Here is a 16,874-nt window from a genome sequence, read left to right as displayed (position 1 = left end):
TGACTGATTCAATGGTGGGTTGCAGGCGGCACGCCCCGGTAAGGGTGTACCGGAGCCTGCCTGGAGCACCAGGTATCTTTCCAGAACGGTGCTCCGGAGAGCTCACCTGCCTGCCCAAACTTCTTACCTGTCCTTTAAAGCCTTCAGCGCTTCCATGCATATGCATGGTGCATACAGCGCCTGCGTGATGCTCCTCCAAGTAGCTGGAGCACCGCAGAGGCTTACGGAGGCGTCGCTGGAAGGTACAATGCATGCGCGCGCTGTGCGCATTTATGTGGAAGACGCCAGGCCCTGTTGCAACCGTACCAGTTGCAGCGGGATCCAGAACCCACCACTGGACTGATTGCAAGGTTTTAACTAAGCAAAAGTACTTTGAGGTTGATTGTTGAGCCAGTGAGAACATTATGTTACAATTTTTGAGGATTTTTCTTCTCGTTCAGATTTGAAAATCTGGAATCACCAAGAAAATAATGGCAAGCTTCAAAATAGCTATTTGTTGTTACACATTTCAATTTTGAGCGCCCTGTTAAAAAGAACTAAAAATGCATATTACTTTAGCTTTCCCTTTTTTATTCATTGCATTGTATGCTTGCTTATTTGTTGCCTGATAATCATATCTGCAGCCCAGATCAATAATTAGCCCTTTACTAAACTGAATACTTTGTACTTCACAATCCTAAAAATTAAGATAATTTAGTCAATAAAACGTTCACGTTTACTTCAAATTTCAGGTTTCAACTTTTTTCATAATGGATCATTTATAGCTTAAGAAAAATACATTTATCTTTCTCTCATTGTAAATGTAGGTAGATATAGTGTGCATACAATGTAACAAAAAATTGAGCTGCATATCATTAGTAAATATTACTAGTATTACATATTGCTAGGTGGTAGTTTGATTATTAATTTTATGTCTCCCACTTGTGTAGTTGATACAAGGTTCATAAGAAATGCAGAATATGAATGTCTTCTAGTACGAAATAATATATACATGTTTTAGGACTGCCAATAGCTATTAGTTTCATTTCTTAAATGGATCCATAGCCTGGCTGCTTAATTAAGTTCAATCATTTGGACAAAAATCAAGGATCAACCATTACTGCCACTTTTTATTTTTGAGGCCTTTAGGAAAGAAAATTATGGACTAATGGAACTCAGTATCATTGAACATAGCAGAATTTAGTTTATAATGAGATCTAGAGTATGAAGTACCTCAGAGACATAAGCAAAACATTGAAAGTGAAAATAATTAGTCTTTGAGGTATGGTATTAGTAATACTGAATTATTTAATTGTGCAAAGTCATGTTTCAAATAACCATGGCTTGCTAAATAAACCATAATTGGCTAGAATCCTATAAAACCTTAAGCCACAAACTTTAATTTACAAATCATAATGGTTAAGTTCATATGACGTGTTAAGACAAATGTTTCGCTGTTTGTTTGTATCACACATTTATTTGTTTGTTTGTTTGTTTGTTTGTTTATTTATTTATTTATTTAATTAATTAATTAATAACTCAAGGTGAAGAACATACCAGTTGGGCTCAGAGAAAGTGATTTCCCCAAAAGTCACCCAGCTTCATTCCTTCTGGAAGGCAAATGAATGTGTTTCAAATATCCAAAAGACTTTTGGTTGCATTGCTCTAGAAGCATTTTAATCTATTGGTTTTTTTCTCTCTTCTTTTTCTCTGTCTTATTTATTTATTTACTTTTTTGTTTAAGAGTTCTTGGCTGTGGAACACAAAGCAGTGCTGGATTGGCTACCCATATCAGGTAAAACCACAACAAAAATCTGTGCTGCATAGCATGAATGTAAAATGTTGAAAACGTACAGGCATCCTTTCAAATGGCTGTAGCTGCCATCTTTAAATACAATCTTTCACTTCGTTCATTCAGTCTAGATCAGTGTTTTTTGAACCTGACATCTTTAAAATGTGTGGACTTCAGCTCCCAGAATCCCACACATCTTAAAAGTTGCTAAATTTGAAAAACATTGGTTTGGACTCTGGATATTGGAAGGGAGGAAGAGCTGGGGCTTGGGGAAGGGTCTTTTTTATTTGTCCACTCACTGTTGTCATCTCCTGTTTCACAATAGTTATTTGGCAAGGTCAGATATTATTTTCAGGAGGAAGCTTTGGAGTTGACAAAGCAGAAGGGGAAGCTACAAATCCCTCAACCCCTTGGGGGTGGCTGGGGAGGGGGAAGGTGATCAAGGACTCTTCCAACCTTCTTTTAAAAATACCAGATCTGAACCTCAATATGACTGTTATGCAGTGGTGATGAAAAAAATATCTTAGTGTAAAATCATAACTGACCTCGACCAGATTTACAGCTTGGTCTCACTTGATAGTAAAAAGAAAAAAAATAATAAAGTGACCTTGATGAACTGACCAATATTTTCAATGGAGGGAAAACCTATGGGATATTAATGAAGGTTTATCACAATGAGAGTGTCTTCTATTTATGTAAATGTCTTCTACTTCTACTTATTTTGAATCAAAGCTGAATTTGCAAAAGAATGCCAGGGACTTTTCCCCCCATGCTGCAGCTCCAATAAAGTAGTGATTCTGAACTGCCTTCGCCTGCAATGTTAAATTGGATCCCATCAAACCGTTTAAAAGTTTAACAAGTTTTAAAACTGAATGACATCCTTGTTCAAAATATTGTTTTAATCCACCAAATCTCCAAAATTGTTATGCAGAAATCTATTTTTAATAAAGATTCCCCCTACCACAAATTACTGAATTTACCTTGGTGGAGGTTTTAACACCTTATTTATTTATTTATTTTTATTCTCCAGCCATTGATGCCTGAGATTCATTACTACTATATACTTGAACTGGCATTCTATTGGTCCGTAATGTTTTCTCAGTTCATTGACATCAAAAGAAAGGTAAGAACAATCATTTTTGTAAGAACAATGCTGTTTGTTACAGTTGTGTAACATCGTTTTGACTGACACATATGCATTGAAATGGGACTGCAAAGCATTTCAACCACTAAGTACAGTATCGCCATTTGAAGCAGTAATCCAGCCATGTCTTTTGCAAGACTTATGCATCTTTTTTTATTATTATTCATCACATTTCTACACAGCCCATCTCACCTAAGTGGGTGATTTACAATAAAAACATAAACAGTGATATAAAGGCAGAAATATAACTAAGTTAAATGTTGTTTCCCAACTCTCTCAACCTCTCTGCATATGCATAGTTGCTTTATTTTGTGGATAATCCCAGTAAAAACATTGTCTGCATGTACATAGAAAAATAAGTAATTCATCTGTGCCAACATGCTTTCCAAAGCACTTTTATGAATGCTTTGCACTGCCCTATTAGCAGCATCTTAATTCTAATTGTCCAGGGCAATATACGTTTGGTGTTAAGACTGCAACTGTTAATGGTTATTATATTTTCAGAAAACAATATACCGTCAGATTGCATAATCTGCTAGCATTATTGGACTAGGCTGAGGTAGTTTTAATATCTTTGGGGAACTGATAGCAATATTGATCACTGGTCCATTAGTATGATACTGACCATTTTATTCAGATTCTATTAAAGTATTCTAGGAAATACTTATAATTTATGTATCATTAAATATTCAAATGTACAGATTTCAGCACCCAGAATTCCATCGTCCACACATCCCTTATAAAAACAATAAAGGCAGGATAATAAATAAAAGGTCTTTCTATCTTCCACAACCGTTGCTGAGAATTTTGGGAATTGAAATTAACTCATCTAGAGCAGTGGTCCCCAGCCTTTGTGCCTTGGTGGCACGGTTGGGGGGCAGAGGGAAACCAGGATGTGCGAGTGGCAGGCTGGCATGCACACGTGTGCAGTTTGACTCGCACCAGTGACAGGCTGGCATGCGCACACATGCAGCTTGATTGCAAGTTGAGTTGCACGGGCATGTGCCAGCCTGCCATTTGCGTGAGTTGAGCTGCCCATGTGTGCTGGCCTGCAGCTCATGCAGCCTGCTGGCAAATAGGCCACGGCCCGGTAGTAGGCTGTGGCCTGGGGGTTGGGGACGTGTTCTGACCACCCCCACCTTGATGGCTCGTTACCAAACGCAGGCAGGCAAACTTAAAAGGACTTTTCTTTATCAGTTTTCAGTTCAAACTGGCTTCGAGCCCAGAAATAACATAAACATAAATCTCTGATAAGAATTCAAAACAAAAGCTCTTACAAACGCTGCCCTTCTTCCACCGTCTCCACGGATCAGGTTTACATGAAAACACTAAAGCACTTATCCAAGGGTAACAGGCATAATCACGAGTAATAAGCAAGCAATATTGTACCAGACACTGAACACAGGAAGGAACGACGTTGACTCCACTGGGGCGTGGCAGCATCCTTCCTTTTATTTCCCAAACTTCCTCCCAAAAAACTCTCAGCAGAACTGCTGAATCACAACACTTAATTTTGTATCCCGAAAAACCTCTCAGCAGAACTGCTGAGTCACAACAGGGACCCCTGATCTAGAGGACACCTAATAATGGAGATGTACTGAGAAATAACTTATAGTAGCATAACTCGATATGACATTCTTCCAATATTGAACTTCAACATGGTGGTAGAAATCTTCATAGTTGACTTTTGGACACCAGGTTGAGGAAGGTTGCATGAAAACATATTGGTTGCTTAGCAGTTGGATTTACCGTATTTGTTTTGTTAAATTCATTTGCTGCCCAGCTCGCCTTGGGGCTATTCTGGGTGGCTTTCATTTCCATGGCACAAAAAAAAACCATCCTTATATAATTGGTAGCCTAGTAATGTTTTTGTTATTACTGTTGCTTTTTATCAGAAAGCACAACTGTACCTAGGGGAAGGGGGGAATCTTACACATGTCCCAGCATGTCTGGTCTCGGAAGCAGAATTTAAAATGATCCCAGTGGGAATAAAAATGGGTATTCACTTTCAGCTGCCTAGTGTTGTCTTCTTCAGAGCTCACAGCAATTCCCAAGACTAGCATTGGAAAGGAAAGATATGCTGCAGAGCTGGATGTTGCTGCAAAGCCTTCTCAGGCCTGTCACAGCCTTTTTTTTTGGGGGGGGGGGGGTGTCACAGATTTTTCCAATTATTTCATGGAATAATTTATAATTTTGAAACAGTTAGAAATTGCACTGTAATGGACATACTTTGGGTGCAGTACGAGCTTCTGGTCATCATCCTTTAAAGCTCTATAGGGCCAGATGTCCCTGGGGACATCTACCTATCCTACTGGGTCAAATAGGGTGGACACGCTCTGGTTCCCTTCTTCTAAATATTATCATGTGATGGGAAGGTAGGAAGAGTGTGTTTTATTTATTTCTTTATTCATTCCATTTCTGTAGCCGACCAACTCAACTAAGTGACTGTTTTCCATGGCAGACCCTGCTCTGTGGAACACCTGGTCCCCTGTCTTTTGGCAGGCCTTCCTTTTAGCCTTCCATAAGGCTTTAAAACTTGGTTTTTCCCCCAAGAGAAGATTACACTCATATTAGAACTGGTTGGCACCAAGTTTTTGGGTGTGGGTCATAGCCGGATCGGACTGATTCGAGCAAACTGGTAGTGGAGACTTGTGGATAGGGGTGGGTCCACCCACCTGCCCCGGCGCTATGCTATCCAATTTAGCCATGTTTTCTAAGCTGTGCGCATGTGTGCAAGCTGCACATGTGAGCAAAGTGCATGCTTGGAAGGCTGCATGCATGCACTCACTCACAGTTTTGGTGCGTGGCAAACTGGAAATAAAATTATGTAAAATCCACTCTGTGTGTGTGTGTGTGTGTGTTTTTTTGTTTGTTTAAATACTTCATCCTTGGATTGTTGTTTACTCTAGCCCAGGGATGGGCAACTAGGGCCCCTTTACGACCTGTGGACTTCAACTCACAGAATTCTGAATTGACCAATATATTGTGGGCCAGGAATTCTGGCAGTTGAAGCCCATAGGTTGCAAAGGAGCCCTAGTTGTTCACCCTTGTTCTAACCCATGGGTTGTCAACCTGGTCCTTACTGTCCACTAGTGGGCGTTTTGTGATTCCAAGTGGGCGGTAGGGACTTCGGAGGTTAAAACCTCCTTTTGAGTGAGTGGGCAAGCGCGAGCGCACACATCAATAAATCAACATGCGCGTGCACACAAACAAGCAAACACGTGGGAAGAGGAAGGGGAGGAGTGGAAACTGATAGCAGGGACAGGCAGATAAGTTTTGTTATCTTATAAAATAAAGCGGAGCAGAGCAGTTGCAAAATAGGAGAAAGAAAAGTTATAGGCAGGGGAGAATTGTTGTTAGCTAATAATAATAAGTGGACTAACTAGCTTAGCCTTACTTTTGTACATTGCCCTAAGGAAGGTAAAAAAGGAGATAAAAAGGAAAAGATAAAAAAATAACAAAAAAGGGAAGAAAAATAGAGAAAAGGGGATAAAATAAAGGAGGAGAGTAAGCAGTGTTTAGTCTGGCTCATAAATTAAGTTTTTTTATCTTATAAAATAAAAGAAAGAAATAAGTAAAGGAAGAAGGAGAAAATAAAAAAGGGAGAAAGAGATCCTTGATATAGTGAAATACTATAAGAAAGGTAAAGAAGAAGAAGGCAGGAAAAGGAATTTTGTTTTGATGGTGACACTTAATAAAAATTGGCACCTAATACAGCATTGTTTTTTGTGTTTGTAATAAAAGGAAAAAGAGGAGGGAAAAAAGCACTGTGTGGAGCGCAGATCAAAACATAAGAGTAAAAGTAGTTGTTAAATTGTGAAACAAATTTAGAACCCATATCTGAAAAAAAGAAATATGCTCATGTTCCGCACTTGCGCAAAAACTAGTGGGCGATAAGGAAATTTTTCCATCAAGAAAGATCCATTAGTGGGCGGTAAGTAGAAAAAGGTTGACTACCACTGCTCTAACCCATGGGGAGACAGATTTAAATCATTCTCATCTATCTTACTCCTCAGCAGTTAAGCCAATAGTATCCAGCAGTATCTAGAAGGAGTATAAACTTAATCATGTTTCACCACCAATTTAAGTCATAGGCAAAATAAGGTGGCCACTGGGGTTCAGGATCTGAGCAGTGGATATTGGTCAATTCAGACTGATTCAGGAAGATCCCCTTCCTTCACATTCCTAATCAGCCTTGGTTACTATCATTCTATTGCATTGTCAAAATCGCACAATCGTGTAAACTACTCAGCTTGTCCTATGACCACAGTAATTCACATTAATTCTGCACTCCCAATTCTGTGCAAAGTTTGAAACAATATGAGCGGGAAGGGGAAAGAGCAGAACATCAAAACTGCAGTGGTGTTATAATTGTAATATAATTCTGAAATGGTAGGATCAGGTCCATACCAGTATCCCCATACAGAGCGTGAAGGAATCTGGAAGGCTAAAAAAAAGCAAAAGAGGAGAGATAAATCTTAAATAAAAATATTTTTACTGTTGCCTTTGTTATATTTGTGTTATATTTGTGTTATATTTGTGTTATATTTGTGCTGATAAATAAATAAAGGGAGACTAGTATAGATCTATTTCAAGCTATTTAGCTCTCATCAGCTAGCCATACCCTTACTGGGATTCGAACCTGTGGTGTATTGCATCTTAGGCAGACGTCTTAGCCATTAAGCCACAGGCTCTCCTCCTTATCAGCAGAAGCTAATGGCTAAGACGTCTGCCTAAGATGCAATACACCACAGGTTCGAATCCCAGTAAGGGTATGGCTAGCTGATGAGAGCTAAATAGCTTGAAATAGATCTATACTAGTCTCCCTTTATTTATCAGCACAAATATTACATATACATACATACATACATACATACATACATACATACATACATACATACATACACACACACACACACACACACACACACACACACATATACATACACACAAACAGACAAACAGACAGATAGATAGGCCCTTGTGGCTTGAGTACAACCTGAGGACTTCTTTTGCGAAGATTTTCACATGAATTTCATATACCAGAAAAAGCTTCAAGGCTGTTTCCTCACAAGAGTGGGAGGAGAACTGTTCCATTCCTCCCTACCAAACCTGTGGAAGTTTGAAGTGTCAGCCATACTGTCCTGGGCTTTGACTTACAAGAGGTCCAGGTTTCTTGTATGCTGCCTTTGCCAAAGTGATGGGGAAGAGAATCTTTTTTTCTGTTGCAAGAATGCCTCAAGTCAATTTATTGTCATGCAGGCAAAGAGTCTAAAAAGGAAGAAACGCAAAGGAAGAACATGGAAGGTTTTTTCCCCTCCATCTGTTAAAAAACCATAGCAGTCTGACAAGCAGAATTACAGACTGAACAATCTTCATAGCAACTGTGTTTTTTTTAAAAAAAACAAACCAAACCTGTCTTTTGGAATTAATATTGGTGGTTTTATTCACATCGCAGCTTTGTATATTAGCTGAGGAGGGGAGGCATAGCATCTGACCACTGGATAATCCTACGTTATGAATGGTTCACCACATTGCATTGAAAAGACAGGTGTGCTCACCCTACGCAGTAGCAAACTCTTGACAAAAAAGTGTCTTCCAATTTAACTGCTTCTTGATTCTCCAAAGCGTCTTTTAGTAATTGATCTGTTTATTCCACTAGGTTAGCTGAGGTTTCATGAACAGGATCCACAAATCCGGTGCATATGATCAGATTGGCCTTCTGCAAAAAATAACCTAATGGAACAGATGCCATTTTTTATTTTTTTGTATAGCTCATAATGAGCCATGAGGGATGAATTATCATTATTGGCTATCATCATGTGGAGCTTGTGTATGCTTAAGAGGCATGTGTGGGCAGTTTAATTAGCATTTTCCTATGTAGCACTATGCTACATTTATGGCGTACAAAAAGAATTAAGGGTTTGTTTATGATTGTCCTAGAATATCTTACCTAAACATCAGTCAAATTTACCAGTGTAACTTTAAACACTTTGGTGTTTTGCCAGATATTATTTTTAGAGTCTTATCTTAAAGTCATTATTTAAAGGATTTTAGAAAAGGGTTACCTTGATAAAGTTATTGGTGTACTAAAATATTAAGTTGAGAGGAAGAAATTTAGATTCGTCTATAGAGCAATCAAGTATTGATCTCACCCCATTCCTAAGAGGTCTGTAAAGGGGATGTGCATAAGCACATCATTGTGCCTATCATTCCTGTCCTACTGTCCCCATTTATTCATACCCATTTCATTCATACTCATGTTTATTCTTACAACTATTATCTTGTAAACGATTGACAAATTAAATAAATAAAAATAAAATAAATAAATTTCCTGCAAAAGCAGATGAAATACTGACATTCAAATCATAATCTAGCCAAGAGCAATCTACAGTAGATTTGTTCCTTTGCACAGGTATTTATGAAGTATTGGAATAGCTAATGCCAGTTTTGGAACTGCAGTAGCTGCTAATTACCCTGTACCATAGAGGTGTGCATGTGTGTAATTTTCTTTTCCAGATTTCTGAAAAATTATCAAAATATCCTAGAACACTGTCTGTCTCTTGGGACCTGATTTAAACCAACAATAATTAGAATGACTCAGTCATCTTTAGAGAGAAACAGTTTTGGCAGTGCTAATCCTGCTAATGTGGCATAGTAGAAACTTAAACTATTATGGCAGCAATAATGCCATAAAAAGAATATGTGTCTCTTTCTTCCCATATCCCATGTATCTGAAAGAGGATAAAGTGTATTTTTATATCAAACACACCAGGGGGCAGTCTCGGAATGTCCCCATATGCTTATTTATTTTATTTGTTAGATTTATATTCAGATTCCCCCCTTGAGCTAAGAGTATACTTGAACTTGAGTCCAACCCACACTGTCTTTCCCAGAACACTAAAATCATATATGAAAAGCAAGGCACTTTATCAAGTCCATTGATATTCCTAGGTATTAATTTTAAAAATAAAAAAAATCCAGACTGTCTGGTCATCCACCATTCCATGAAGCCATCTCCCAGAACAAGGAGCCAAAAATGTTGACTTTCTTTGTAGATTTTAGAATTTGGGGAGTTTAAAGGGCAAAATGAATGCTTTTAATCCTTGAGCCAGTCAACTCACCATTTATAACTCCTTAAAGCATGCCTGCACATCCTGCTGCAGCCTTTGAGATGGTGCAAATTGTTCAATCTGCACTAAGGTAAGAGTGAAGAGAGAAAAGAGCAGATCCTTTTAATTTTAATTTGCTTTTGGAGAGAGGTGAACACCCATCTGAAGTCCACAATCCCTGAAGAAAGTGAAAAGTATTTATGAGCATGCATAGATATTTTGGCTCTAGCAGATAGGAGATTTTGAGTAGTTCATAGAACTGGTAAATACCACCTCTGACTGGCCCCACCCCCATCTATTCTCTGCCTTCGGAGTCCCAGCTGATCGTGAGGGAATGGGGATTTTTCAGTAATCTGCTCCTGGATTGGGGAGGGACTAGAAATTTCACAGTATCCTTGCCCTGTCACGCCCACCAAGCCGCACCCACAGAACCAGTAGTAAAAAAAATTGAATCCCACCACTGTCTGGAATACCTGGAAGAGAGGACTCTTAACAACTCTGCCAAGTTCCTATATACATATATAAAACACACACAATTTGTGTCTTCCTTCCACCCACCAATCTCCCCCCACATCTCTGCCCTTTTGGCCATCCTGCTCTCTGCTGTCTACCCCTGTTAGCCCCAGCTGACCTTTGCACTTCTTTTCCTTTCACTGCTGATGAGGTGCATCTAGCTGAGATAGCTGCTGGCCTTCGTGAAGTCCTCATGCAGCCTCCCCAAATTCTCATCAAGGGCAGCAGCTGCCTCAGCTGAGCATGACTTCTTCAGTTGGCATCAGCCACAAAGATCAGCTGGAGGCAATGTGGGGTGGCAGGGATAGGTTGAGAATGGGTTGACCCAAAGAAAAATTTGACTTCCTCACTCTTCAAAAATATAAAGGTAGGGAATAAAGACACATGGAAAACTAGAACTAGTTTATGTGATGGTACTTTATTTTCTCTCTCTTTATCTTCCAGGATTTTAGCATCATGTTTACACACCATATTGTGGCAGTCATGTTACTAATTATCTCTTACGTAGTCAACTTCACACGAGTTGGAACCCTGGCTTTGTGTCTTCATGATGTTGTTGATGTCGTGCTGGAGGTAAGAGAGAGTTATTTGTAATAATTCTTTGCTGTCCAAAATGGTATCTACCTGGAACAGGCAATATACCCTGGGAACATAATGTATTGACATTTGTTTTAAAGGACTGTTTGGCAGTGGCACTCATAAACACAGTGAGATTGACTTTCTGCACCTTGTTCAGAATCCTTTTTTGTTGTTTATTTTTATCATCCTGAATAATTTGTGTCATTATCGAAATTCATTTAAAACACACTGCTAGATAATTATATGAGCAAGCTTTAACGCGGGCAAGCAACCACAGAAGCAAAATGTGACCAAATTTAAAACTTCACAACTAAATGTAGCAGCGCTGAAAAAAATTAAAACATTCCTGATATCTTTGCTGGTATGTTTCTGACTAATTTTACCCTGTTGGTTCTTATTCTCCCAGGTGTTTAGGAGAGGATATGGAGCCTATTATCATTCTTAGCAGCTAAACCAGACAGGAAATGACCAGATAAACTAATTCTTTTTTATTGTAAAGCTACATTTAAAGAACCTTGTAAATTTGAAGTTACAGTTCTCCCACTGTCAACTATACAGCCCAATAACTCAGGGAGACTCCCTCTTGAGCCTTTTGCTCCACCCACTATGCAAGTGCAAGCTAGGCTGTCACTTGTTTGATTGTTCCCTAGGCAGCATCTCTTTATCCATTCTCCCAAGATTTGCTTCTGCAATCTTTGATATTCTCAGAACCTGCAGCCAACATTTTACTGGTCAGGAGGAAGTTCTAGCTACCTCTCTCAGCTCAAACTCCTCCTAGTCCCAGCTTCCTCTCATTGCAAGAAAATAGGGGCTTTATGGAGAACTAAAATACTTGTCATCAACTACAATGACTTTGTCAAAACTTTATGTAAGCTCAAGTATTCAGTATTTGAAATATAAAAGAGATCAAATAACAAGGGTGTGATTGAATTAGTACAAAAGAAAAAGCAAAACAGATGACTTTTGGATGGCTGTGGATCCATTTGGGAAGGGGATTTCTTGAAGATTCCCTGTGAAAGTATCAGGAAAGTCACTAGGCAAATCCATCTTCCTATATATTATATATATATTATTTTTAAACAAACATAAACAAACAAGACATATAATTATGTACAGTGTGTGGATTGGTTACAAGGTTTTTGTGTGTCCTTTCCATAGTCATTAGCTTAAACTTTATCTAAAGTCACATGTCATCAATCAAATATGTTTGTATACATTATTATAGTTCTTCATTTGTTTGATTATCACTATTGTGTCTTCATTTTAAACAAGGTATTCTAAATATAAATTCATTTATATTATAATAGTTCATTAAATCATCTTAAATATATCCAATAATAAAGTATTTTTATATCCTATTTTAAGTCATTCTATTATTTTAGTATTGGTAACATTGTCTAATAATTTCCAAATCCATGTTTTTTCCATTATTAATATCATCAACTTAATACATATGTATACAATTATTATAATTATTAAACATTCATTGAGTATAGCTATTATTACATTCTTTTTATGTGAAGCATAACTAAATTTTAAGTAAATTTATATTATGGCATTTCATTACGTCGTCCTAAAATCATCCAATGATATTACATCTTTATATTCTATTCTATATAAAATTGTTTATATTTTATAAAAAGATTTTCAACCTCATCTCCATAGTCCACTTGCAATTTTATATAAAATTTCATATTATCAATCTAGTATATATAAATGCATTATTATCATTGTTAATCATTTATTTGACTATAACAATTATTGCTTTATCTTATACATAATACTCAAAGTTTAACTAAATTTAACTTGATTTTATTGTAACATTTTATTTCATCATCCAGTATCCTTCCAGTAGTATGGCAGTCCAATAACTCTTGCCATTTTTAGAATCTGTATTCTAAGGGTTTTCTTGATAAGTCTTATGTGGAGTTCTCTTAGCAACTTGTTGTTCATTCCATATCTTATAGAGAATTGAAACCCTCCATCTGTTCCTTCCATCATCTTGCCTTTGGTTATCATTGGTGCTTCTGCCAAAATTGCTCTCATTGTTTCTGCCAAATTTTCTCCCCTTTTCATCTATATTTTGAAGTCTGGGATAGAGTTCGAGTTTGTCGATCTCTCCTTTCAGTAATTCACACATTTCATTTCATTTCATTTCCTTTATTTGTATGCCGCCCTTTTCTATTTGGGATAGATAAGACGCAGTGGAAAATTTTCTATGAGTGGATTACAATAACAATTTGTTAACAGAGACTTTTGAAAACTTAACCTTGACATTTTTATTATTCTTTTTCCAATTAACTATTTTGTCATTAATATAGTATGTAGAAGACAGGTCAATAATTTGCAAATTGATTTACTAGTTTAAAATTTTTTGGGGGTACCTGTGTCACAAGAGTTGGGAACCAATATTGTAGCAAGATATTAATCAGCATTCAATTTGGGGGATAATGTGTGTATATGTATTGGTTTTTTTTCTTTTTAATGCACTTTTTCAAAATTCTCAATTTTTAGGGGGGTATTAATGAGATTTTTAAAAATCTTTTTTTGTCTTTTGGGGAGTTTTATATGTTAACTTCTTTTGACTAAAAGAAAAAATTATGAAAAAAAAGTGTGAAAAAAAGAATCCTAGTAATTGTTTCTAAGAATTAGATCTTGTTAAATTCAGACTGTGTTGAATAAGCTTATTTAAGTTTGGAGTGTCAAAAAAACAAAAATACAATATTATAATTTATTATAATTGAGAAATAAAGATGGCATACAGCAGTAGAGACATAAAAAAAAAAAGAGAAGTGTTAATGGGCAGCGTCAACTTTTGCCCTCTCAATATTCTACAAAGTTTCAGAGCAGAAGTAGTAAGGGCAGTAACAAATTCAAATACTGACAGTGCATACTTGAATATTTTATATGATACAATTTCTGCGCAAGTTCTTTAAAGAGAAAGTGACCTATTTTCTTTTCTTTTTACAGGCAGCCAAAATGGCAAACTACTGCAAGTTTCAAAAACTCTGCGATTTCCTCTTTCTTATGTTTGCTATTATTTTCATTATTACTAGACTTGGAATATATCCTTTATGGTAAGTAAGTGTACTTTTTTTCCTCATGCGATAGCATATGCTAAAACAACCTTTCTCAATCTGGGAACCCGTGGCTTTGTTGGGCTGCAGTTCTCAAAGTTTCTGCCAGACATGGTCAGCAGGTTTTATGGAAGACTGTTCAAGGATTATGTAGGAAAAACCTGTTGGTGGTCTGTTGCCAGCAATGTTTTCAGGACTGTAGTTTTTTTTTTTTATAGTGTGAATCCGGACAGGAAGAGAGTAAAATAGTAGATGTCCAATTAACATCTGCTTTTTTATTACACTGATTGATTGATTGATTGATTTGGAAATTTATATTGCCACCTATTCAGACAAGGCGGCTTATAAGAATATAAAACCTCTGATAAAAACAATAAAACTAATAAAAGAGAATCATAAATTAATAAAATAATATAATAAAATAACCCCCACCTCAGGCGACAACTCATCACATGAGCCATTTAATGGGCTCTATCCCGCTCTGAGTTCCCCAGGCCCACTGGCAGAACCAGGTCTTCAGTGCCTTCCAGAAGAGTGTTAGAGTAGGGGCCATTCTAATCTCTAGGGGAATGGTGTTCCAGATTGCTTTATAATGTTGTGACTATGGCAACAATAACATGGGAAAGATGTGACTCTCAGCTAGGTGACCATTTAGGTGTAACTTGCTGGAGTTTGATGCTGTGTCCCAGTGATGGGATTCAAAAAAAAATATTATCAGTTCTGTGGGCATGGCTTGGTGGGCGTGGATTGGTGGGCATGGCAGGGGAAGGTTACTGCAAAATCCCCATTTCCTCCCCACTCCAGAGGAAGGCTACTGTAAAATCCCTGTTCCCTCCCAATCAGCTGGGACTTGGGAGGCAGAGAATAAATGAGGGTGAGGCCAGTCAGAGGTGGTATTTACCGTTCTCTGAACTACTGTAAATTTCTGCTACCAGTTCTCCAGAACTGGTCAGAACCTGCTGAATACCACCTCTGCCCTGCCCACTTCTTTTGGTGGCAGGTTACAGAAATTGGATGGGGTTTGTATTCTCTGACAACAGAAATTGTGGAAAGGCATGCACCTGAAGCCTAACCTTAAAAGAGCCTCTAAACATCCCTACAGCTTTACCAAATCTAAAAGTAACTCCAACGGCTTGATAAATTCTCATTTCTTTTTAAGAAAAGTTAAAACTCTGTGTGCCCTATACTCTGATTTCATGCTCCCCCCCACTCCCCAAGTTGTCCTTGAAGGCAATACAGGGAGACTCCCTACCCAAAGAGAGACAATGCCCCATGACTCTGGACACATGAAACAACAGAGCATAGCGCCTATATTACAGAGACATTCATCATTGTTGTAATTCTATACTTCCCTTCTGCTTTCAAATACCGACCCTGCTACAACATACAATGTTGCCAGGTTCTGTGCAGTGGTGCACCTGTGCCAAAAACGAGACTAAATGAGCATCTAGTTCATCATGCTAGAGTGCTCTGTAATTTGATAGATTTATCTGCCCCATACTAAAGTTTATGCTTCCCTGCAGCCATCTAATGCTCTTACTCCTCCTTTTAGATATTCAACTGCTTATTTTATATCTTTTAGCTTTATATAATGATTAATATTTTAAATGTTTTCTAATTGACTGTACCTACCCTCCTTATGCTGCCTTTGACCGTAATAAAAGTTTGAATGACTGGGTGATGCCTGGATTTTTCATTCTCTTCCCTAATCCATCTGTTGAGATTCAATGGAAGCACAGTAGCAGATTTCTATTTTTCCTTGCTGCTTTCCTCTCTGTGCAATTACATTTTGAAAATGGCAGAAGTCACCAGGACTGGATTACTCAGCAGGGGGGAAAAATTGCTGTAGAGGATGGGTTTTCAGCTACATTCAAATGTTTGCGGCAGAATTGATCTAAGATATGCGCTTGAATAATATTTAAAGTGTATCATCTCCTTCAACCCGACACCCTGCTATAGATTGGATTACAATTTTTTTTATCAAACCTCACACTTCCTTTGCAGTTTGCTTAGATTTTGGAAGTTGTGGTGTGTATTTTGAGGCTAGAATCTCTTTCTATAAAGTAATTGAGATTTGGAACAAGGTCTTTTATATTCAGCAACTCGGTTTAAAAAAATGTATATATGTACAAACCAAAAAAACAGCATTCGGATTGCTAATTTTGTGTTCTGTTACGTTTGCTTTTAATCTCACCTTTTTCCTCTGGGAAATTAGCATTTTGTAATTGGCTACGCTCAGAACAATGTTTCCTTAAATCTGGTAACTGGCCTGATCTCTAGATTTTTAATTACAATTCATATAAATTCCAACCAGTGCTAAAGATTTGTGAAGAATGTTGTTCAAAAACCATTTTAATTAATAGGGCAATTAACAAATTAAGATTTGGTGATTCCTGTACGTTTTGTCATATAAATGTTAATTTTAAATAAGCAGCTACTTAATTGGGAAAGACAAAATGTATTTTTTGTAATATAAATATATTACCCATTCTTGTCTGAGTTATATGGACAGAAAAAAAAGGTACATGCTATTAAATCTTCTGTGGATTGCATTTAATTAAGTATCATGAAGTAATTGGACACATTTTCAAATATTTTTTTAATTAACTAATCCTAAGGGACAAAATTATGATGAAAACCAACTTATCTGTGAACTATAACAACTTTCCATTAAGAGA

The 16,874-nt window shown here is 37.3% G+C and overlaps 1 protein-coding gene across 5 annotated transcripts in view; it reads left to right on the top strand.

The window, feature by feature from the left end:
- Positions 1 to 16,874, top strand: part of CERS6 (ceramide synthase 6) — a 92,167-nt gene that overhangs the window by 62,150 nt on the left and 13,143 nt on the right. For all 5 annotated transcript variants that reach the window (XR_015695952.1, XM_087709466.1, XM_087709458.1 and 2 more), the window contains exons 5-8: positions 1,724 to 1,774; positions 2,802 to 2,894; positions 10,985 to 11,113; positions 14,090 to 14,196. Coding sequence is in view for 4 of the 5 variants with exons in the window: in XM_087709466.1 (XP_087565592.1) it covers positions 1,724 to 1,774; positions 2,802 to 2,894; positions 10,985 to 11,113; positions 14,090 to 14,196 (380 nt within the window). In the remaining variant the exon portion in view is untranslated. The remainder of the gene's footprint in view (positions 1 to 1,723; positions 1,775 to 2,801; positions 2,895 to 10,984; positions 11,114 to 14,089; positions 14,197 to 16,874) is intronic.

Source organism: Thamnophis sirtalis, unplaced genomic scaffold (genome assembly GCF_051295495.1).
Source record: "Thamnophis sirtalis isolate CommonGarterSnake01/CBP01778 unplaced genomic scaffold, rThaSir2_p1.2 scaffold_1, whole genome shotgun sequence".
NCBI classification, from domain to species: Eukaryota; Metazoa; Chordata; class Lepidosauria; order Squamata; family Natricidae; genus Thamnophis; species Thamnophis sirtalis.
This window is presented reverse-complemented; position numbering and strand designations above follow the sequence as displayed.